Here is a 23,794-nt window from a genome sequence, read left to right as displayed (position 1 = left end):
GCTCATAGGCTCATGCTAAAGATCTAACAAGTAATGATCGCCAAGTCTTGTAGGTCTAATCAGCTCTAGGATAAACCGATCGTATGATGGGAGATTGATTATTGGATAACAAGGCGCTTAGACTCATAAGTACGATCAACCTTGTGACGGTCTGATTTATACTAAAGGTTGTACTATACTGTAGGACTGAATCTGTAAGTTGGAAGTAATATTACAGAAGTAGAGAACTGAACCCCCTATTCTTAATCGACTTTGACACCATTTAGATTTAGTCTATATGTATTGGCACTGAACGGAGAGATAGGTCTATTAAGCCTGCCCGACTCTAAGGATGTTCGACCATATATTGAGAGCAAGCACTAAGCTTAGATACTCTCGGCCAACCTTTGAGCCGGACGAATATATAGAGTTATGTAATGCAGGTCATTGTTTCGATCGACCTTTGTGCCGGCTGGTTGTTCACAAATGGAGGATTAGATCCTTCAAGAACGACCGACTATTTGGACGGTCGCCCTTATACCGAAGGACTTAGCGCTGAGTGAGGAGTTAAGCCCTGATGAGGGTGACGCGCGTCCTGTCTACCACCTCATCTTGACTTTAATTATCATATCATCTTAATTTTGACTTCCACGTCATCTATGGGTCTCCTCATGAGATCCCGTATTAATGTGCAAATAAAATGATGAATAAAGATGCAATAAGTATTTTTTTTTTATTTCAAGGATTAGGCTGCATGCATCATTTAAAATACCTTCATAATAGAACATATAAATAACGGTTAAAATTAACAATTACATATACCCCCAAACTGAACCACTGTGATTTGAGCCCATGAATTAACCAACCAATATAAATAAATAAAAAGCAGAATTGATAAACACATACGAATGCATTCACAATTTGTACACATTTTCCTTTCTTTCTTAATTGTTCGTCATTAACATACTTCTGTGCTTCTGTACGTATCGTCTTAATTACTCCCATTCTTGTTTAATTATATCGTAACCTCTGTATGTATGTACTTGAACGTTCTACATGTAGTCAGCAAGATCAAACAAATCCGGAATCTGGAACTCCAAAAAATCGCTGCAGCTCTCATCCTCAGCACTGCTATTATTATTGTTGACGAATGTTGAAGTTGGAGAGTTCATATTATTCGAATCTGATGCAGTTGCAGCAGATGCCAAATTACTGCAGTTGATTTGGTCATCAGTAAACCCATCGAAGCAACTGAAGCTCTCTGTAGTCAACTGGGGAAGAGAATATGGGTCCACGTTGCTACTGCTAGCAATTCCTTGCCCATTCACGAGTTCATTAGCGTCTCCAATTTGTGATAGCACGCCATTCCAAAAGTTTGTGTCCTCACCTTGTTGAAACTGGACCTCATCGTCACCAAGTCGAGCATTTTGAGTGGTGAGGAGAACTTGATCTTGTATCTGATTCTGAAGCAGACCTTGTTGAGAAACGAGTGTTTGGCCAATGAACTGTTGGTTGTTTAACACTCGGCTGCCAACATTTATGCTTTGGTTAGAATTTTGAGGTGATGAGATCAGATTTGCGGCTATTATATTCACGAGCTCTCTATTGAGCAGAGGCTGAAGGCCTAGTAATCGGTACAAGTTCATGATCAACGCAGATGGATTGCACAAGGAGAGCTGATCAAGTTGACAATTGTGAGTACCCAAATGGTCAACCCTCATTCTAGCAAGCCTTTTCCTAATGTGTGTGTTCCAGTAATTCTTGATCTCGTTGTCGGTTCTTCCAGGCAAATGAGAAGCGATTGTTGACCACCTGGTCATGAAAATCGATCGATTGTACGTAGTAACCGTAAATCAGTAAAGAAAAATAAAAAACTCGGTCTGTCTGCTCAATGTAAAATACATGTCTATACAATCAAATTAATTAAGTCTTACTTGTTGCCCAAAATCCTATGTAATTGGATAATTGTCTCTTCTTCTTCAAAGGAGAACCTTCCCCTTTTAATGTCAGGTCTCAGATAGTTTATCCATCTAAGCCGGCAGCTCTTGCCACACCTTGCAAGGCCTGCAGAAATTCAAATACATGACTATTTGCTAGCTGCTTCAGGTATATATGTATAAGATCAATATTGAGTGAGAGTAATTTTACCAGCATTTTTGGGAAGAGAACGCCAGCTTCCATGCCCATGCTTTTGTATGTAGTCGATAAGCTTTTGGTCCTCTTCAGCCGTCCATGGCCCCTTCTTCAACCCACTCTTATCGCAACAAGGTGTCCTTCCCATTAGTGCAATCACAATCTTGAACTGATGATAGATCTCTGCACTTGTTTAATTTCCAAGATGGTGAACAAAAACAGATCACGCAGCAAGTGTTGAAGAATAGCTGCGACATTATATAGACACGGAAGATTCTTATTTTAAAAAGTCAAAAGTATTTGGTGCCGGCCTTGGCATCCATGTCAGTGCCATAGGCTACGTGTCTTTAGTTTACTTCTGATAGGCGCTCCATATAACCATGCGAAGAAATCAATTAGTTGTAGCTAATTTTTATGTAGACCTTTTTCCCTTTGCCAATAATTGTAGAGCCGTTGACTAAGGGATTTGAGCTCCACGTAGCCAGTTGAGAGGCAATACAATAATGATATATGGACGTAGGTATTGGCTGGCCATGGTTTTATATATCTTGCATGGCTTTGCTCGCGCAGACTGCGTCCTCATGACTCGTGTCGCCTTTGCATACGAAGGGCCGTTGCTCGCTGATCCTTCACATGGAAATGATGTATCTAACAAGTCAACCTGCCACGGAAGCAGCTGTTTGGTTTTGGGGTATACATTTATTTTGTTTTCAGACAAAAAAAAAAAAAAAGCTTGATATACATAATGGCTATATTAGTCAACGTCGTAGATATGAATATCGATGTACTTGTTGCATGCAGGGCTCTATATTCAAAATAGGATAGTCAAACATTAATGACAAGGGAAGTTTGCTAGTGTTCCTTTCATTAACCATCCCTTTAACTAGTTGGTGAAACATTAAGGGGGACTCTGTTTATCTTCCAATAACAAATAAGTTTGGATATATAATTTTGGAACACTTTTTCGTGATAATATGATTAAAATCGTGTATTTATATAAACATATTTCAAGTTTGTTGGCTGATAGAGCAACCAATTACTCTAATTTAACATTTCTTTTGTTTTTGGATGAACTCTAGAATCTACATCCATCGGGCTTTAAAAATTATAAAAATATTACGTTATTTAACTAAAACAATCAAGAATGCATTTTTCTTGGACACTTGCCACAATGCCATTTTTCTTGTTAATTAGTCACGAATGCACATGTAGCAATTAATTATATTAATCGCTTGAAACCTCGATCGAGAAGATATTAATTGTCAGTCTAAGACTCCCATGAATTCTAGCTAATACAAAGTAATTAGTTGAAGATGTAAAGAACTAGAGGGTTACGATCAACTTAACGATTCATAATATAATTAATCACTAATTAGTTACTACCTAGCTAGTTCTTATAAACTAATTATGAAGGCGATCGGCTTCCAGTTTCACATGCATGGAATTGGGTGATGACCGATGAAATAGCGTGCCACGGCAACTGATCGCTGGCCTAATTAACTGAGTGCTGTATACGCCTCACAATGAAGCTAATTGACAGAGTCGTAACTGAAGACAAGTCCTTAAGAAAGAAGAAAAGGAAAGAAACTAATTAGATAGATAGCAAAGGTTGCCCTTTTCAACCCAACGTGGACTATTTATCACACACACCTATAATATAATATTTTGTTTGTTATTTGTTATATTTTTCTAAAAGTATATTATTATTATTAATTAATTAATTCTGCGTGCTTTGCTCAGATTGTGAGAAATGGACCGAGAAACAGGGCTCCTGTCGCTGGATCTCTTCCATTTGACCACGCAACTTAAATACTAGTTGTTTATCTGACTAAAATATTTTATGATTTTAATTATAATATTATTTATAAATCTTGTGCACTGATTAGATTTCGATGTGGTTATAAAATATATATACACACACTAGAAGTTTCTGTGGCACATCACATGTGTTATTTTAAAATACGAAATATCAAATATATACTTATTACTTACAGCATGGTTGAACTAACTAAGATTTTGTGACGCCGTCGCCATGTCATTGGACTAGTCTTCTCATCCTTGTTTAATTAATGGTAATTAACTGGTTTTCTACTTCTGACATCTGTAGTTACCTTCTATTCTTCTGGGCCAGATCGATCGAGTCAGGTTGCTTGTGATATTGAGCCGAGTCAAAGTACTTCATAATTGATTGAGGTGAACATCAAAGTACTATTAAAGGAATTGATCTTTTATTTATAAATTTGAAAATCTGATAATTATTAATTTTATCATTTAATGAATATTATTTTATTATTAATTATCTTTCTTGACTGACTTGAAATGACAACGGCTTATATCTTATATATTAATGGCTAGCCGTGACCATAAAAACTAATCAACAAAACACTAACTGTGCTATGTGAGTAATTCTTTTACCTAGACCGATTCGATATTATTTTTAACGCCGTGGATCACTCGCACACATGAGTCAATTGAATTTAGTGCAATCTGGATTTGAATTTAATTTGCATCTTACAGATAAACTTATCCATTTATTTTAATAGCATTTTTAATTTATGATTTAATATAAATCAATCTCATTCTCATTGTGATGAAACTTCAATTCAGGACTACTTCTCATTTATATTGAAGCCAATTTTATCCAATTCCATTCACTTTTCTAACCCATTGCTTGCAATTAGGATTGTAAATGAGTCAAGTCAAGTCGAGTTGAGTTTTGCAATGTTTGAGCTTGTTTGATAAGATAACTGAGTCAATCCAAGTTAAGTTTAAAGTGAACTAAGTCGTTGAAATGATTATTCAAGCTTGGTTTGATTTTTTTTTTTTTTTTATGAGCTGGAGCTTGATTCAAGTTTAGTTTGAGTTTGGTTCATTTAGATGTTATCAAGCTCTCAATTCAAACTTGTTTTATTTTTAAAAACTTTTGCATTTTAAGTTTATTTTTATTGATTATTGAATTTGATAATATAAACATGTTTGTTCATTTTTTATTTATTTATTTAGCATGTTGATAAGAGTTTTATTGATGAACATAGTTTACGAATATTATTCATAAACATTAACAAGTTAAACACATATGTGTTCAAATTTATTCGTTTAATTAGATGAGTTGTTCAAATTTATTCATTTAATTGATCTTGTGTTTATTAAACGAACGTAAACAAGCTCTTACAGGAGCATATTTACATGTGGACTAGAGGAGGGTCACGACCCACCAGTTCACATGTCACTACAACAAAATTGTTAAAAGGCAACTGTGAAAAACCATTGTAAAAAGCCCCAAAAATCTATTGTAAAATCGATGCATTGAGAAAGATAGGGCCCTCAAATGACAACGGATAAAAATCATTATCGTTTTAAGGAAAAGACAATGATTTTTAACTATTATTTTTTGAGGGCCCTATCTTTCTCAACGCGCCGATTTATAATAGATTTTTGTGGTCTTTTACAATGGTTTTTCACCATTGTGTTTTAAGTAAAAAGATAACAGGTTATAACCGTTGTGAGCACCCTATCTTTCTCAACGCGTTGATTTACAATAGATTTTTAAGGCCTTTTACAATAATTTTTCACTATTGTGTTTCAAGTAAAAAAACAAGGGGGTTATAACCATTATCTTTGAGCGCTCTATATTACTCAACGCGTCGATTTACCATAGTTGTTTTGGATCATAGAAACGGTTTTTTAACCATTGTCGTTTATATTGAAATCATTGTCATTTTAATCGTCATTGTTTCTCAACACACATTAAAGAACAATAAACCATTTAAAATCTGATTACCTTACTAAATTAATATCCATCATACTGATGGTTGCTACTCGGAATATCGTACCGGTTCCCCTGTACAAAAATTTTGTACAAGTCCTGAACCATTTCTAACAACCTATTGTGTTCTTTAGAAATTAAATTTAGAATCACAAACAGAACTTAACATTATTGATTCCAAATTCAACTTATCTGTTCTTAGTGGTTAAGACTTGGATCGCAAACGATACTTAACATTATTTATCCAAATTCACCCATGTTACAAATTCAATTAAATATTAATTTCAGAGATTGACTTCCAGGTTAAACATGGTGAGGCACTAGACCTTCTTAGGTATGAGAGCATCCACCACTTCCTAGACAAAGCCTTTCAACGAAATTCAAAATTTAATTTCCTTATAGTAACCCTAGGTTTAACCAAAAAGAACAATCGAATCACAAGTTCGAAAAACAAAAGCAACATAAAATCGAAAACATAAATTTGATAACCTAGATTCATTAGCCTCCTGTGTTTAGTATTTCAAGATCTAAATAAAAGGATGGACTAGTTATGATGCGGAAATTAATAAATAGTTATACCTTTTATAGCTTATAGACCTCACGATCTTCTGTCGTATTCCTCTTCTTATCTCGGACGTCGTGTGGGCGACGATCTACCAAGACGAGAATCCACCCAAGCTTCCTTCTTCTTCTTGTAAGTTTCGGCCACCAAGAGTCTTCTAGAGATGAAGAACTTTTGCCACCAACCAAGCTCCAAGGGATACTAAGAAACAATGGCTCCTATCTCTTCTTCTTCTCCAAGCAAAACTGGCCACCAAGATCTCTCCAAGAAGATGATGCCGCCGGCCACTTAAGAAGAAGAATAAGGGAAGAGGAAGAAGAGGGGACTGACCACCACAAGGAAGAGAGGAATAATAGAAGATAGATTGTTATGAGGTGAGACACCTCTACCCTCTCTTTTATATTCCTTGATTTTGACAAATAATGAAAGTTTTAATAAAAACTTCCTTATTTTCCTTGCCAATGAAAGGAAAATTTAATTGATAAAAAAAATTTTCCTTTTCTCTTATTAATGTGGTCGACCATATCAAATCCTCCAAGGAAGGAAAGTTTTAAACACAAAATTAAAACTTCCTAATTTGTTTCCAGAAATTTTAAAATAAAAATTTCTCTTTTAAAAATTCCTTTCATTGTTGGTTATAAAAGGAAACTTTTATAAATTAAAATCTCTCTATTAAAACATGTGGATGATTTAAAAAAGAAAATTTTTATCTAAAATTAAAATCTTTCTTTTAACTATAAATAAGGAAAGATATCAAACTTTTTTCTTAATCTTTTGTAGAAAGCTATAAAAGGAAAGATTTAATTTTAAAACTTTCTTTTAAAATCATGAGGATGGTTACAAAAAAGAAAAGTTTTATCAAAAATTAAAATCTTCCTTTTAACTACAAATAAGGAAAGATATCAAACCTTTCTCTTAATCTTTTGTAGAAAACTATAAAAGAAAAGATTTAAATTTTAAACTCTCTTTTAAAACCATGACTTCCATATAAGGAAAAATTTTAAAAAATAAAATCCTTTTAATTTATTGTGTCCGACCACCTAAGCTTGGGTTCAAACTAGGGCCGACCACCTACTTGACTCATCTAACCTTGGTTTGGCAGGCCCTAGCTTGGGCTCTAAGCTAAGCTTGGCCGACTACCTTAAGGTGGGTATAACACTTTATAATTAAGAGGCTACGACAGGGACCGAGAGGAGAAATTGGTTTTGATCTCCCGATGAACTTGAGCTTCCCGTGTTCGCTCTGAACACCCAACTCGAGTTCATCAATAATATCTCATTCCATTAAAGAGTTATTATTGAACTACCGCACCAATTCCATATTACTATATGTGCTCCTTCTTATCATGAGTGTGTTAGTCTCCCTATATTTAAGATATAGAATGTCCACTAATTAAATGAGTTACTGACAACTCACTTAATTAATATCTAGCTCCAAAAGTAGTATCACTCAACTTCATCATCATGTCGGACTAAGTCCACCTGCAGGGTTTACATGACAATCCTTATGAGCTCCTCTTGGGAACATCATCAACCTAGATTACTAGGACACAGTTTCATTTTATAATCAACAACACACCATATAAATAATACAATTTCTCAACTTATCGGGTCTATTGATTTATCGAACTAAATCTCACCCTTTGATAAATTAAAGAAATGAATATTGAGTATATGTACTTGTTATTATATCATAATTAAGAGCACACACTTTCATAATAACAAAGATCTTGTTCTTTTATGCAATCATTATAAAAAAAACTTACCTTAAATATTCCTGCTCAATACACTCAGAGTGTACTAGTGTAATTTTATAGTAAAGATAAACGAATACTAAATTACACTACGACTATTCCAATGATTTATTCCTATCCATCTTAATCGTAAACTACTATTTATAATTTATAAGGAATTGATAACATGATCTTCTGTGTGTGACATCACACATCATGTTATCTACAATATAAATTAATTGAACAACTACACTTAGCATATAAATGTAAACATTTGACTAATGTGATTCTTTATTTCAAAATAAATATTTATAAAAAACTAGACTTTTAGTATACACTCTAACACATACAACATCAAAAAGAATTATTGAAAACATATATACAACACCAATAGCAATATGAAGTACAAACTCATATCATCCTATTTTAAATGATCACCCTTAAAAACAGATAACACACATAGAGAAGGTGTCATAAAGATGAAATTTACAATTTTCTAATCACAAGCTACTATACGTCACAAATCTAACGAAGCAAACCTTAAGAAAAGTTGGATGTTGCTTGCACAAGATCCTCGTGGATGAATAGTCTACAAAATGATAAATAATTCTCTTGAAGCATTTGCAACTCCTCGTGTGATTTACCTTCAGTGTTCGTGATAAGGGAGAGTTGCTATAATGCCACAACACCAGTCTCTTGATATTCTAAGCTTTCACCTGAACCAGAAGCATCAATTCTGCACTTCCTCATACTATTGTTAACTGCTAAAAGTATGCACAAATTTGAATCAGAGAAATAATAATAGATGAAAACAAGTAATCTTAAAAGTATCAAGCTCAATATTGAAGCAAAAATATTAAGAGACAATCATAAAAAAATAGTCAAATCTAAGCGACAAATGAACCGTCAAAATAAAATAAATAAATAAATCATACTTTTTCTGAAAACAATATTTTCCATGTAAAATTGAAGCAAATTCACTTGCCTATCCAATAAGTTGATCTAAGATTTGAAGGTTTTTCTAATGGCAACTACATTCTGATTCAACTTTCAACACCAATTATCTAGGTTATATCTAATTTTAAAATAAAACAAAGAAGTTCCACAATGAATTTGACATAGGTATATCATTACAATAAGTCACTGCAAGGTCAACCTTTGTTGTTGAGCATCGACAACAGTCATTGCTACTACAGCTTGTTTGCCTAACACTACCATGCTTGATTTAAGTTCTTGTACTTTGTTTTAGTGGCTTCCAATTTTAAACTATTGTCAACATTACCGTGGCCTTCCCTTAGTCTCATCTGATGCTTTGAAACTTCAATGCTGTATGTAAGTGTAGATGTGACACTATGTCTTATTTAAATAAAGTAAAATACTAAAAAAATAAAACAATAAGATCAATAGCATAGTATTGGTATCCCAAGATTATTTTGATGTAATCAAAAAAGTTAAGTTAAGTCATGTTGTGTTTAACATTGTGTCTAAGTGTGCAGGAACTTAGAGCACAGGAAGTTGAGTAAAAGATGCAACTAGCGAGAAGGACAGCACGGGAGAGAGTCGACGGGCTCGGTGCGTCTGAGGGACGAGGTGCTGCGGAAGAGTATGTGGGCAGACGAGAAGGAGGAGCGCGGTGTTTCCGACAGACAAGAAGTCGGAGTGAAAACTTGCTCGAGGAGAAGGCCGAAAGTTAGGTTCGGGTGAGCCCTATTCCGGATGGCCGAAATCACCCTAGCAAGCGGAGCCGGAGCAGAAGGCCCGGATTGGAAAAAGTCAATGTGGTTGACTTTCCTAGTCCGGGCACCCAGAATTGAAGTTTATCCGGATCGCGTTTGACTGTGATCCATTGCGAAGGGGATAAAGTTTTATCCCCCTCCAGGTGCTTGAAACCCTTACAAGCACCCCGACCAAGGCTATAAATACAGCCTTGGTCCAAGAAGCTAAAAACAACAAGCATTCTTGCAACAACACTTGTACGCTTCTAGTTTTCATTTAGCTTCTTCTTTTTGTGCGATCATTGCTGTAAAGAGGCTTCTCCGCTTAAAGGAGATATTAGTGCGCCATAGTTCATTGGATTAACAACCTCCTCGGTTGTAACCAAGTAAAAACTTATGTGCCTCTGTCTTTTGATTTCTTTATCATTTCTTATGCAAGTGTTTTATTTTAAGTTATAAGCTGAGAAAGGTTCTTTAATTTGATTTTGTGCAGGGGCTATTCACCCCCCTCTAGCCGGCCGCCAGCGGTTCTAACAAGTGATATCAGAGCCAGGTTCGTTTCAGGAGGATTAATCATCGAACGAAGCACACGAGATGGCCGGATCAAGCATCTACCTACCAAAGTTCGAGGGGGAGTCGCGAGCTGGAAAAAGAGAATGTATGGCAAGTCATCAAGAAGACGAACATGCAGAAAACTCGTCCGAAATGAGTATCGAAAGCATCAATGAAGGGGAAGTGTCACCAGAAGAAAGCAACAATTCAGGGGGAGCTATAAACAACGAGATCGACAAGGTAAGTCAAGTACGATCTCTTCTACCTGATAAGTTATTTAAATGTATTAAATTATTAACTAAAGATTGTTGCAAACTTGAAAAAGAAAATAAAGAGTTGAAATTAATTCTAACTAAATCTTGTCCATTAGAAGAATTTGACAAAATAAAATTAGAAAATGATATTTTATAAAAAGAAATAAAGAACTTGAAAAAATCATGCATGCACATATAATATAAGTAGTAGAAAATTTAATGGTCTAAATTGGTATTTTTATTACCACAAAGGACAAATTAGAAAAATTTCTCAAAAATATATACCAAAGAAATTTGTAGTTAATCCAGTTGGAAGGAACCTATATTGGGTTCCAAAAATTTGTCTAAATTAAAGTTTAATTAGACCTAGGGCTTTTAGAGAGTACATTAAATATTTGATTTCATTATGAGGCTTTGTCTAGAAGTGGTTGATGATCCAATAACCAAGAAGGCCTAGTACCTCGCCACAGTCTGGAAGTCGATTAATGATATTAAATATTTAATTGACTAACTGATAAACATTTAATTATAATTAAAAAATACTTTAAATAGTTACTCATTCTTTTTAATCTTTTTAAACTTAGAAATTTTAGCTTAAAAGTTTTTTTTAGGTATCAGTTTTATTTTTTCCAAAATTATCTCTACAAAATTAGTTTTTGCAAACTTAGAAAAATATTGATATTTTTTTATGATATCAAAATAATTTTCAAAAGTTTCATAGTTTTTCAAAATATTGAAAATCAGTTTTTTTTTTTTTTAAATTTAACCCTTAGATTTAAGCCTAGGGGAGGTAGTAATTTTAAATTTCACTTTTTTGTACTTTAATTGCAAAATTATTGCTTTTATTTTATGTTGGTTTACCCTAACTTAACTTGAGTTGCTCACATCAAAAAAGAGAAGATTGTTGGTAACCCAAGGTTGTTTTGATGTGATCAAACAAGTTAAGTTGTGTTTAACCCTGTGTCTAAGTGTGCAGGAACTTAGAAGCATAGGAAGTCGAGCAAAAGACACAACTAGTGAGAAGGGTGGCACGAGAGAGAGCTAACGGACTCGGTGTGTCTGAGGGACGAGGTGCTGCGGAAGAGTACGCGGGCAGACGAGAAGGAGGAGCGCGGCATTTCCGAGAGACAAGAAGCCGGAGTGAAAGCTTGCTCGAGGAGAAGGCTGGAAGTTAGGTTCGGGTGAACCCTATTCCGGATGGCCGAAATCACCCAAGTGAGCGGAGCCGGAGCGGAAGGCCTGGACTGGAAAAAGTCAATGTGGTTGACTTTCCTAGTCTGGGCGCCCAGACTCTGGGCGCTCGGAATCGAAGTTTATCCAGATCGCATTTGACCGCGATCAGTTATGAAAGAGATAAAGTTTTATCCCCCTCCAGGAACCTGGAACCCTTCCAGGCACCCCGACTAAGGCTATAAATATAGCCTTGGTCTAAGAAGCTAAAAATAACAAGCATTCTTGCAACAACACTTGTATGCTTCTATTTTTCATTTAGCTTCTTCTGTTTGTGCGATCATTTCTGCAAAGAGGCTTCTCCGTCTGAAGGAGATATTAATGCGCTATAATTTCTTACATTAACAACCTCCCCGATTGTAAACAAGTAAAAACTTCTGTGCCTCTGTCTTTTGATTTCTTTATCATTTCTTATGCATGTGTTTTATTTTAAGTTATAAGCCGAGAAAGATTCTTTTGTTTGATTTTGTGCAGGAGCTATTCACCCCCCTTTTCCCCTTCTAGCCAGCCGCCAGCAGTCCTAACACATAGAAGATTACAAATACACATAATGCTCCAAGTAGTATTTTGTTGCCAAAGAGAATATGTAAATGTAGATAGTATAATCCAAGTAAATACTTAACAACCATGACAAATTATATCACAACTAAAACTTAATTTTGCACTATGAAACCACTACACTAGTGTTGATTTCTTTGTTCAAAGTGCCTTGAGCATACAAAATAAATCATTTGAGATAGGGGTGTGTACTAATTACATTTTATAAATGTTTAATATTTTGTTCAACATAGTAATACTAAATGATCATAAAATCAAATAATGTGTCTTTAACAAATTTTAGATTTTTATTCTAACAAACCAAAAATCTTGAGAGTTGCTTCTAGCACTTCTAGTGTCTCCATCTATCCAAAGTCTTCTAAGGTATTGTTTAGAAGTTCTATAAAGGTGATTCCTTTAGACAAGGAGTAACTAACTTGCAAATTAGATTCTTCCATAACAATTAAGAAACTGATGTGAGCACATCTAAAGGAAAAGAACACGAACATACCATGAGGCCACTACAAGTACTTTGATGAACAAACTGTCAAAATTATAAAGGTGTAAAGAAAATCTGTGTCATATTTAAAGTCAGGCAGATTATCTCAAGTTAAAAAAAATCATTAAAGATTATTTCACAATAAACTATGTTCTAAAATCAGTAACACAACTATTTTCCATGCTCGTTACTTGGCGAGGCAATGTGCTCACCAACTTAGAGAAGAGTAGTCGCATGACTCACTAGAAATAGATACATTAGGATAAGAGCATAACAATAATTCTTAAAGAACCAAAATAGCCAAAGAAAATTGGAAGTAAATCAACTAGTTCAAAGTAAGTTCTCCTTGATCCAACTCTCATTGTACCTCCCATGTGAGTTTTGGAACCCTTTTATGTTATACAGTATAAAAAGATCATGAAAGATTATCTCAAAAAAAATAGGATGGAAAATGCATAAATTGAGAGTTACCTCTAGAATAAAAACACCAATAGGAGTTACTATATCAAGATCAAACTCTGTGCTATTTGCATCCCTCAAGTTCACGACTGAGCAAGCATATGCTATGATAGCAATCTGCATCCTGGGACAAATACCTAGGTACGGGACTTGATTTTCACGGGCATATTTAGCATCAAGAATTTTACCCTCCACCCCTTTGTCTCCAAAACCTTCTAGGACTAGTATGCCATCTGCACTCTGTAACAAAAGATTGTTAACATTGCTAAAAAAAGTAAACTATATTGGAGTGAAACAAAAGTTAAGAAGATGAAAATGCACATTAAAATATTTGGCATCGATTTCTAAGTAAAAACAAGTTCACCTTCAAAAGCCTCCATGCTGCTGTGTATGCATCGAGAGTCTGTGCCGATAAGAATTATTGTAAATTTTGAAACAAGAAAAATGCTAACAAGAAATTCAAGGGAAGAGGTTTTAGAGTATCATGAAAGCATACCTCTTATGCAAAAGTTTGGTCAAGATCAGATGAGGGCACCCAATTTATGACAAGTTTTTTTGGGCAACCAACAGAAGCATGTAAAAGAGCCTACAATTTCACAAAGGAGACTATAGTTAGTAGGGGATAGTACACATGATACTCACAAAATCAGTGAAAACACTCCTTTTTATAAGAACACACACTGAAGGGTTTCCAATTCCAGCAATGACAACCCTAACGTGCACAAAGCTTCAACTATCAATGGAAATTATTATATCTTAGAAGAACAAATTGACATCAACATTCACCTTCAGTACAAAGAGATAAGAATCAGGAAGACCAATATACATTCCTACAATAGCAATCTTCACCTGAAAAAATAAATCATTTAATTAGTAAGTATTTTTTAACTCCCATTGGAACAAATAAAAGAATCAGAGAGAAAAGAAGAAGAGTCATAGGAACATGCAACATATCATAGAGTTTAGCTATAGCCATCCATTCTACCAGTAGAGGTTCCTTAGTGCATCTATACAAGTTAAAGTTGCCTTAAGAGAAAGGGAACAAGTGACCATATTGCAACATAATAAACTTTATAACAAAATGACCTTTGAAGGTTTAATTACTCCAAAAGAGCTTCATTAGTCTTTTGCTCCTGTAGAGATCATGAAGGATGTTCATATAAATGCTATAATAGCTAGAGAAAATTTTTGAAATGAAGAGTAGTCAATGGTATTGTCAAAAAGCAAAAAAAATAACACACCCCTCAAAATCAATGGAATGTGCCAGATGTTTGTAACATCATGGAGTGTAATAACATTTGCCACCTGAAGGAAAAAAATAGTTGATGGATACAATAAATTAGCACACTTATCTTAGAATAAACAACAGAGAAAATATCTTGATGAGTAAAAGTGTAAAAGACTATTGGAATGTGGCAAAAGTGAGTTTTTCTTTAACATTTACTTCAAGGGGCTGCAAAAAATATCAAATTGAACTTTAATATATGAATAATTATAAAGGAAAAGAAATTAGTGGCAAAATACAAGAGACTAAAAATGATGAAATGAGAGTTTAATAGGGACCTTCTCGCTGTGGCAAGCTAAAATATGTGGGGTTACCCCAAGTCCTCTTAATCCCCTAATGCTATGTTGTGTCAGTTTAGTTTTCTATAGGAATAAAAAGAAAGTATTAGCCGTGATGATTCGGAGAAATACATTCAGCTACAAATAACTTTGTAGTCATTACTGGTTTTCCGACTGATACGAGCTCGAGTGTCATACTATGGGAACTTATCAAATTACAATTAAAGTTACCGAATCCCTTCTACACTAAGGTAATATAGAGGTGACTCAGGTCATCTCATAAGGAATATAACAATAGGATCATAACTTCAGGATTGATTATTGCTTTTGGGGTTTTGATATGAAACTGGAGGATTTGGATTTTGCATTCTAAGACTAGGAAATGAAATAGAAAAGTAAGTATGCAATCTAATCATAATAAATGAAAGACAATGCAAGTTAAGGGAAACTATTCTAACCTAAACTATGATTGCAAGAAAATTAAAAGAAACATAAAGTAAAGCACGAATGAAACCTATACTAATCTAATCTAATTGCATCTGAACAAAAACAGGGACTTACAATAATAGAAAGATACAAGACATGCAAGAATTAAACTAACATAATTGTAACAAATGAAAAAATACAAGTGATTGGGGAAATTCAACGAACACCTAATATGCATCTATCAATTCAAACCTAAAACATGCAATTTTAAACATGGGGAGCAAATTCCATTGCAAGCATTCAATCAATTACATGTTAACTCAAAGAAAGATAACCAACAATAGTCAACAAGTATAACCATAATGAAGAGATCAACCCAACATATTGGAGATAGATAACGATGGTTGCAAGGGAGCTTCGGATGCGGCTGCTGTCGGAAATTCGAAGGGGCTACGAACTTGGCCAAGAGGGGGCTGCTAGATGTCTGTGGACTAATGAAGATCTCTCCTCTTCTAACCCGAAGAGGAGAGGTGGCTGTGAGCTCTTGATGGAATTGCTGGAAGTGGGAGCGCTTCCCTTCTAGCCCGAAGGAAAGATCTCTGTGGATGGTCGGAGATGCTGCTGGAGAAAATGGTCAGCCTCCTTCTAACATGAAGAAGGGGCTAACGGCGTGGTTGGGTGGACGAAGAGGAAGGAAGAAGCTCTCCTCCTCTTCTAACCTGAAGAGGAGGTGGGGAGCTTCGGTGGTGTTGGCGATGGGTGGAAGAAGAAGAAGATGAAGGAGTTCTGATGTTGGGTGATTGGCATTGAGAGTGTGTCCATGTGAGAAGAGAGCTTTTGTGTTGCCGTCGAGTTGAAGGTTAGGGATGATGGTAGGTGCTTGAGAAGATGAGGTGTAGTGAGGGCCGACTGGCAGTGGAGATGAGGTGGTCGCTAGCCCTTGGGAGTGGAGGAGATGGATCGCAAAGGAGGAAGAAGAATCGCTACGTTGATATGGCTGGGGATGTCGCATGAAGTGCCCCCATTCCTGTTTGAGAGAAGGGATGGAAGGGTTTTTCTTCCTCTGATCTGAGCCGCCAAGGGGACAGGGAAGGCAAAGACTAAGGACTCGAAGTAGGAGAAGGGGAAGAGACGAGATCGAAGGGGAGGAATCCAACCATGACAAAGGAGGATGGAAACTTTACTTTTCCCGAACAGGTGCACCGAGGCTAAAAAACTTTTGCTGTCCAACAGTTATAATTTCATTGACAACGATTACAAATCATTGTGAATCCATTTCTGACGCAAGTTTTGAGTTGGGAAAAATACATGGCTTATAATTTCACTGACAATAGTTTATAATTGCTGTCCCAACCGTGGTAAATAAAAAAAATTCTCTTAAAAGTAATAATTTTAGAAATTCATTGTAAAATGTGTTGTTATTTAAAAAAATCATTACACTAAGGCTGCGTTTGGTAGCATGTAATCTATCTTGTAATGTAATCCAGATTACATTATAAAGTCGATTATTTTGTTTGGTTTGATTTAAAACTTGTAATGTAATGCAATCTGGATTACAAAAGGTAGTGAAGATTTGTAATCTGGATTACAAAGCAAAAGCTATGTAATCCGATTACATTACGAGGTCATTGTTTCACCAAAGTTTAAATGTCGAATATACCCCTAGTTTGTTGTCGACTGCCGCCCGCCACCGGTCGCCGACCTTCGTCGCCGGCCGCCCGCCGCCGGCCGCCGGTCGTCGCCGGTCGCTGCCGGTCGCCGCCGGCCGCCGGTCGTCGCCGGTCGCTGCCGGTCGCCGCCGGCCGCCGGTCGTCGCCGGTCGCTGCCGGTCGTCGCCGGCCGCCGGTCGTCGCCGGCCCCTGGTCGTCACCGGGCGCCGGCCGCCGCCGGTCGTCGCCGGTTGCCGCCGGTCGCCGGTCGCCCGCAATCGGCCACCACTGTCGCTGCCAATCGTCGGCCGCCGATCACCGTCCGCCACTGTTGCCCGTTGGTCGTCGCCCGCCTGCCGTCACCCATCGCCGCCGATTGGCGAAGACGGTGGCCTGCTGCAGCGACCGACGGTGGCGGCGGTAGCTGGTTGCCGATGGCTGCCGCAAACTTCGGCAGAGGTGTGGCGACCGCCGATAGAGGTCACAGGATATTTTTGTCATTTTATAATAATATGAATTACATTCCTTATAAAAAATAATGGATACCAAACAAAAGAATGTAATCACCTTTGTAATCAAAGATTACATACATTACATTACCAAACGTAGTTATGTAATCAAGATTACATTACATTACATTACAAATTTGATTACACTACAAACTAGATTACATTACACCCAATCAAACGTAGCCTAAACAACAATGGATAGTGTCAAACCGTTATCTTTTGGGATAACTGTTGTATCAAAGATAACTGTTTTGTCAAAAAAAAAAAAAAAAATATTGTCTTTTGCCAAATTTATAATGATTTTTTTCTAAAATCATTATCTTTATGCTATTATCTTTTAGAAATTTTGTTGTAGTGTGTATTAATATAAACTAATTTTTGAGAAAAGAAAATACGACTTTGAACGAGCCGGTAGCCCTAGGGATGGTAATAGGACAGGGTGGGGGCGGATCTGTCATTCCTATCCCCACCTCCATCCCCACTTTTTCGGGTTCAGGGAATCCTTGAACCATTGGGGATCAAATCTTCATCCCCGCCCCATCCCCACTTCCCTTCCCAAATTAATTTTATATTATTATTATTTTACTATTAATATTAATTTTATCATTAATATTTTATTTTTTAATATTAATATTATTATCAATATTATTATTAATATTTTTTTTAAAAAAATAATAATAATAATAATAATAATAATAATATCCGCATACTCACCCCGAACTCACCTCATCTCCGAAAAAATCTCCGAACCCATCTCTATCCCCGAAAAAATTAGGGATCCCCATTCCTGTTTCGGGTTTTCCCCGCGGGGCCTCAAACTCGTGAGGAAAATTGTCATCCCTAAGTGACGTGTAATTACTAGATGTTGGATGTAGAGGTCTCTTGCGACGAGAATATTGTTAAGCCTGATTCGAACGAAAGGTACAATTTCACTCTACTCCTTACTCCTTAAGGTTTTGAAACCCTTAAAACTAAGAAGGGAAAAAGAAACAAAATCATTTTTTGGTGTTTCCATGTTCATTTCTACCACACTATGAAGCTTAGCACATATTTATACCTTCATTTATAGCTTCTTTTTCAAAAACAAAGAGGTCTAAAATTCATAATTTTGCTAGATTCCTTGATTTTATTTATTTTTCTCCTGTTTGTTACATGCCTTGATTTTGTTTGTTTTTCTCTTACCGAAATGATTAATTTTAGATATTTTAATCAAATCTTATGATTTTAGAAATTAAAATGCCTAAATGGTTAAATAGTTGAAGTTGAAATTGTTGATTTGATATTTGATGAAATGATAAAAAGTTTGATTTTTTTTTTTTGATGATGTTATTGTTATTATTCACTTTTTAACACTCACTTAATGTTTGGTTTAATATTGTTACTATTAATTATTATTCACTTACTTGAAATAATCCAAGTTTTTCATTGTTAAAGGCTTCATATATTTCAATTGGTAAAATCCATTATGATTGATAAGTTTTTTTCAAATGAAGAGAACAAATAAACTAGATCAAGTTACTCCTATAACCCCATCAATAAGATCAAATAACAATAATTTTTCATCTAAAATTCCTCCTAAAAGATTCAAAATTATAGAAATTGAACAGATTGATATCAATTCTTAAGAGTGAGATCCAAGATTGCGTCGACAAATTTTAGAATATCATCCTAACCAATGAGAGGTGATTCATCGAGCTTATTTGAATATGAAGGCTTATCAACTTATTTTTCGAGAATATTGGTAACCATGATTTTACTATAATATTTTGATTCATAATGCATGCTTTTAATAATCTTCTCATAGGTTAAACTCATATTTACATTACATTTCATAAATTATATTTAATCTTGGACTTAATTACAAATTGACTTATAATCATGATATTTGATGCTAATATTTCGATATATTCTTTGTAGGCATCAAAAGAGTCATGAACTTGATCAAATCAGACGAAATTTGGGCTCAAATCAGGAGCTAATCAAGGAGAGCCAATCCAGGACTAATTTGGACCGTTCATCAAGAACAAGAGAGATCTGAATCATTCATTGATGATCTGATCCCTCCTAGTCAAGGGGAAGTAGATCACAACATGTGATCAAGATCCGAAGCTTTTGATCTAAATCTGAATTTATCCAGCCGTTAGATGAGATCTGAAGTATTTTTATCCATTGATTGAGATATGATGAGATTTAAAAGGCGTGAGAATCTACGGTGATAACGGAGCTCGGGTGTTTTTCTCTTCTTGCGATTTTGGCACTGTTCATCTTCGTCCTCATTGCTCCCGTTCATTCCAGATCCAAGATTCGAGATACTTCATCAGCGGCGAGCTTCAAGGAGTGCCAGCGATCATCGAACGAGCAACAGAATGTGACGACGAGGAGGTATCCGCATTGCTATTCTGATTTCGCGTTCCACCATCGTGCGCTGATTGGAGGGAGTTCCCCCCATCTGCGTTTTCCACCAGCAATGGAGGCGTCTACGGAGTTTTCCTGGTGATTCTGATCCATTACCATTTCCCATTTCACTCGTGTAACTCGGATCGATAGATCAATCGATCGGGGCGATCGCTTACTAGAAATCAGAGCTCTATTCCTCACGCGGTGAGTTGTTTTAGAAGATCACGAGCTTGAAGGGAGGTTCCTAGGAGTTGAGCGATTCATCTGGAGTACAGCTAGAAGCTTGAAGATCTGTCGCTGGTCATCTGAAGGGAGTTCGCCAAGGGTGGTTATGCTCGTCGATAGAAAGATGGATCAATCGACAATTTGTGTTGTGAATGTCTTCTTTATCTTAGATTTAGCTTTTTAATTGTTCAGATCTTATGATATGATTTCCTTATTCTGTAAATTCCCTTTAGAATTGATTTGTTTCAATTATTTGCTGCATTTCATCCATTGCTTTACTGAGAATAGAAACTCTTGATGTTTAAATTCGAATCGTGTTAGGTTTTAGTTCACATAAATGGATCATGTTTAGTTGAGAACATCCCTTCTTTGATCTTATTTTTGATTGTACTAGTGTACTATTGAGAATTAGATGAATTCAATTCGTAATGTGAATATAATGGAAGTGCCAAGTTTACCTTGTTGATGTAAGTATTTAATTTGAATAGAGTCTAGAGTACTCACACACTTATTAGTTATCCTTGAAAAAAAATATGACTTAGGACTCCTTACTACAACTCTTCTTTTGAGTTTAATGAGTTTCCAATCTTTATTAATTTTGAAGTGCCACGTGACATGTAAAATGGCAAACATCAAAATTTGGCGCCGTTGTCGGGGAACCATAACTAATAGTGTGTGTTTATTTTAGATTGTGCATTGGTTGATTTTCTTTGTTAGCATCTTTATTGATTTGATTACTTATCTTTTTATATTTTCATGCTGACTTATTCTTGAATTGTCAAGTTCTTTAATGTTCAGATATCCATGTGTTTAAAACTATATGCTCTTGAATCTTCTAATATTGATTGTTAGTGTTGTAGTGTAAGAACAGGAGATTTATTTTAATATGGATCTATATTTTCAGTATTTTAAAGATGGAATAGAGAGTCAGTATTTTCAGCCTGAGCATCAATTTTATCCAACCATGAATCAACAAAATATGTATGAGTCATTTTCTAATACTTATAGTGCTAATTGGGGGGATCATTCACATTTCAGGTATGAAAATGCACAAGGACCATTTTTTGAGCCAGATCCAGCCTACCAGAATTTATATGGGGTTCAGGAAGTTTCAGCATTTACTTGGCCACATTCTTTTCAACAGAATGATCGTCAATTTGGAATGTCAATATGGGTTATGTAGCAAATGAGAGAGCATCAAGAGCAAAAATTTTCAAGGATGCAGAATATACAGATTCAATTAGATCAAATTACGTCATCCATCAACCAACTACAAACACAAAATTCTAGTGGGGAGATGGAAAGTAGAGATTTTGTCAGGCCTAACCATACTTCCATTACTTCACAAGATTTTTCTAGTATTTTTTGTGATGATGATGTAGTTGTACAGATTTATGATTCTTCTGATATTGTTGTTGTAGATGTTGTGAATGATTTAGGAACTGAACATTTACTTGTTGATGATATAAGTGTAGGGGATTGCACATTGGAAGCAATACCCCAAGAATCATCTAAACTAGATGTTGATGATATAAGTGTAGGGGATTGCACATTGGAAGCGATACACCAAGAATCATCTAAACTAGATGTTGATGATATAAATGTAGGAGATTACACATTGGAAGCAATACCCCAAGAATCACCTAAACCAGAGTTTGAACCATTGATGATGAGGTACCTTTCAACATGACTAGGTTAGTGTTTCTTGTGACTTTTTAGTAAATTTCTTTAAGGTGCAGTTTTTGAATTTATAGAATGTGATGCTCATTTTGATGCATTTAGTGTTAAGATTAATTATACTTCACTATTCTCTTATCATGAAAGTGTTCGAGAGGGGTTATTTTTATTTACTTTTGCAAGACACAACAGATGTTTAAAATGGTTAATTATTCTGAACCGCCTCCAACCTCTAGAAAAAAATTTCAAGGGAAAAATTATGAGTAAAAAGGATTTGATTGTAACCATAATTACTCCACTACCGGCGTGGATTCTCTTATTAAATCTTCTTCAACCACCGGAAAGGTCCATTCCACGACCGGCTTGGCTTCTACTTCTAAATCTCCTACAACCATATGGAAATAAGGGGAGTTGGTTCTTTGCTTTTTCATTTTTCTTTACACTTTCTTTTACTTTCATACTTTACATTTGCATTTTGCTTCCACACTTTGCATGTTGTTTAGTCTACATAGCATTACATTTTGAATAAAACTCTCCATGAAATTGTTCTAGTAATACTTTTAAGATGGGAAAAGTTTCTTAAATTTGACCATCAATTTTAGGTCATTTGACATGATTGGATGCCTTACTTGCATGTTATTAGTTAGTATGGTGGTGGATTCTAATTTGATGAATTAAGTTTGATTGCCAAGATTACCTAGTGAGGACTACCACAAGCCTAATCTCTATTATCTTTTTGTGTGGCATGCACTCATGACAATTGAACTCTAGAACTTGCTTTGCTTCTTTTTAAAATCACAATAGCATATGTATGCATGGAAATGAAGGATATTTTTCATTCTTCTTCCCTCATAATTTTCAATTTCTTTCCCCATATTTTTCTTAAAACATTCTCATCTAGCATTTTATCCCTTGATCATCTTTGCTTGTCATTCTTTTATTGAGAGTTTTGGTTGAATCCTTGATGAGTTAGATTTTCTGAGATGGACAAAGTTCTAAGTGTGGGGGATTACATATGCACAAAGTTCATGGAGATTAGGAATTTTGAGATTAGTGTGTTGGTTTGAATGTGCCAAGTAAAATTCAAGATTGGAAAGTTAACAATTCGGCTGAGAGGCACAATTTGGTTCGTTTTCTTGAATGATACATCAATTGTTTTGTTGGGAGGCAGTTGAAGAGTTGTTTCTATCATCAACAAATCAAAATTATTGAAAAAAAATAGATATGAAATAGAATTGGTTGATGTTGTGTCATGTTCTCTAAAAATTTTCTAGATAGTGATTGATGCCAAATTAGGATTCCTATGTTGTCATAGTATTTGATGATTCATCTTTTCCATGAAGTTCACACTTTATTGATAGAATTTTAAAAAAAGAACCTACTGAATTTCAGATTTCAGAAATAGAGTTTGAGATGTTAACTTTATTTGATTCTCTATCTATGCAATTTGAGCTCAAGTCTGTTGCTACTGGAAACTAAATTTTTTATTCCCAGCATTCAAAAGTTAGCAGTCATTTGAAGTTTGAATTTCTATATTGAAAAAGGAAGGGGTTATCTAGAAATCAAAATTTTGGAAGTTGAAGTCCGTGATATTTCAAGTTCTCAACTTGAATCTGGATACTTTTGTAACTGGAATTACAGCAGCTAGATTTTAATGTACGCAATTAAGATTGAGTGGAAAACTTGTATGCTCATCTTATGCTTTGTAGCTTCTACAATTTCATTGAAGTTGAATCCTTAAGTTGAGATCTGAAATGACATATTTAAACTTGATACACTGAACTTGGGAATTTGTTACCAAGCTGCATATCCTTAAGCTGAAGCTGAATCAATGCAAGCACTGATTTGCAAGACTTAATACCAAATTCCTCTGCAGCTACTAATGTGATTATTCTTTCTAGATATGTCTTTTCTTAACAATTAATATCAC

General features: G+C 35.4%; 1 protein-coding gene and 1 pseudogene across 1 annotated transcript; both read right to left on the bottom strand.

The window, feature by feature from the left end:
- Positions 1–956: 956 nt before the first annotated feature.
- LOC122026597 (transcription factor MYB41-like) lies at positions 957–2,342 on the bottom strand. The gene is made up of 3 exons (XM_042585333.1): positions 2,128–2,342; positions 1,914–2,043; positions 957–1,791 (listed from the first exon to the last, which is right to left on the bottom strand). Exons 1-3 carry the CDS (start codon positions 2,258–2,260, stop codon positions 1,032–1,034), a joined length of 1,023 nt encoding a protein of 340 aa, XP_042441267.1. The 5' UTR covers positions 2,261–2,342; the 3' UTR covers positions 957–1,031.
- A 10,874-nt stretch (positions 2,343–13,216) lies between these two features.
- Positions 13,217–14,394, bottom strand: LOC122026596 (annotated as a pseudogene).
- Positions 14,395–23,794: the final 9,400 nt, after the last annotated feature.

Source organism: Zingiber officinale, chromosome 10A (genome assembly GCF_018446385.1).
Source record: "Zingiber officinale cultivar Zhangliang chromosome 10A, Zo_v1.1, whole genome shotgun sequence".
NCBI classification, from domain to species: Eukaryota; Viridiplantae; Streptophyta; class Magnoliopsida; order Zingiberales; family Zingiberaceae; genus Zingiber; species Zingiber officinale.
Note: the sequence above shows the minus strand (reverse complement) of the source record. Positions and strands in the feature narration are given on the sequence as shown.

Coding starts and splice junctions, on each gene's coding strand:
- LOC122026597 (XM_042585333.1), bottom strand. CDS start 2,260: ATGGGAAGGACACCTTGTTGCGATAAGAGTGGGTTGAAGAAGGGGCCA. Junction 2,044..2,127: donor TTCTCTTCCCAAAAATGCTG/GTAAAATTACTC, acceptor GAATTTCTGCAG/GCCTTGCAAGGTGTGGCAAG. Junction 1,792..1,913: donor CATAGGATTTTGGGCAACAA/GTAAGACTTAAT, acceptor TTTCATGACCAG/GTGGTCAACAATCGCTTCTC.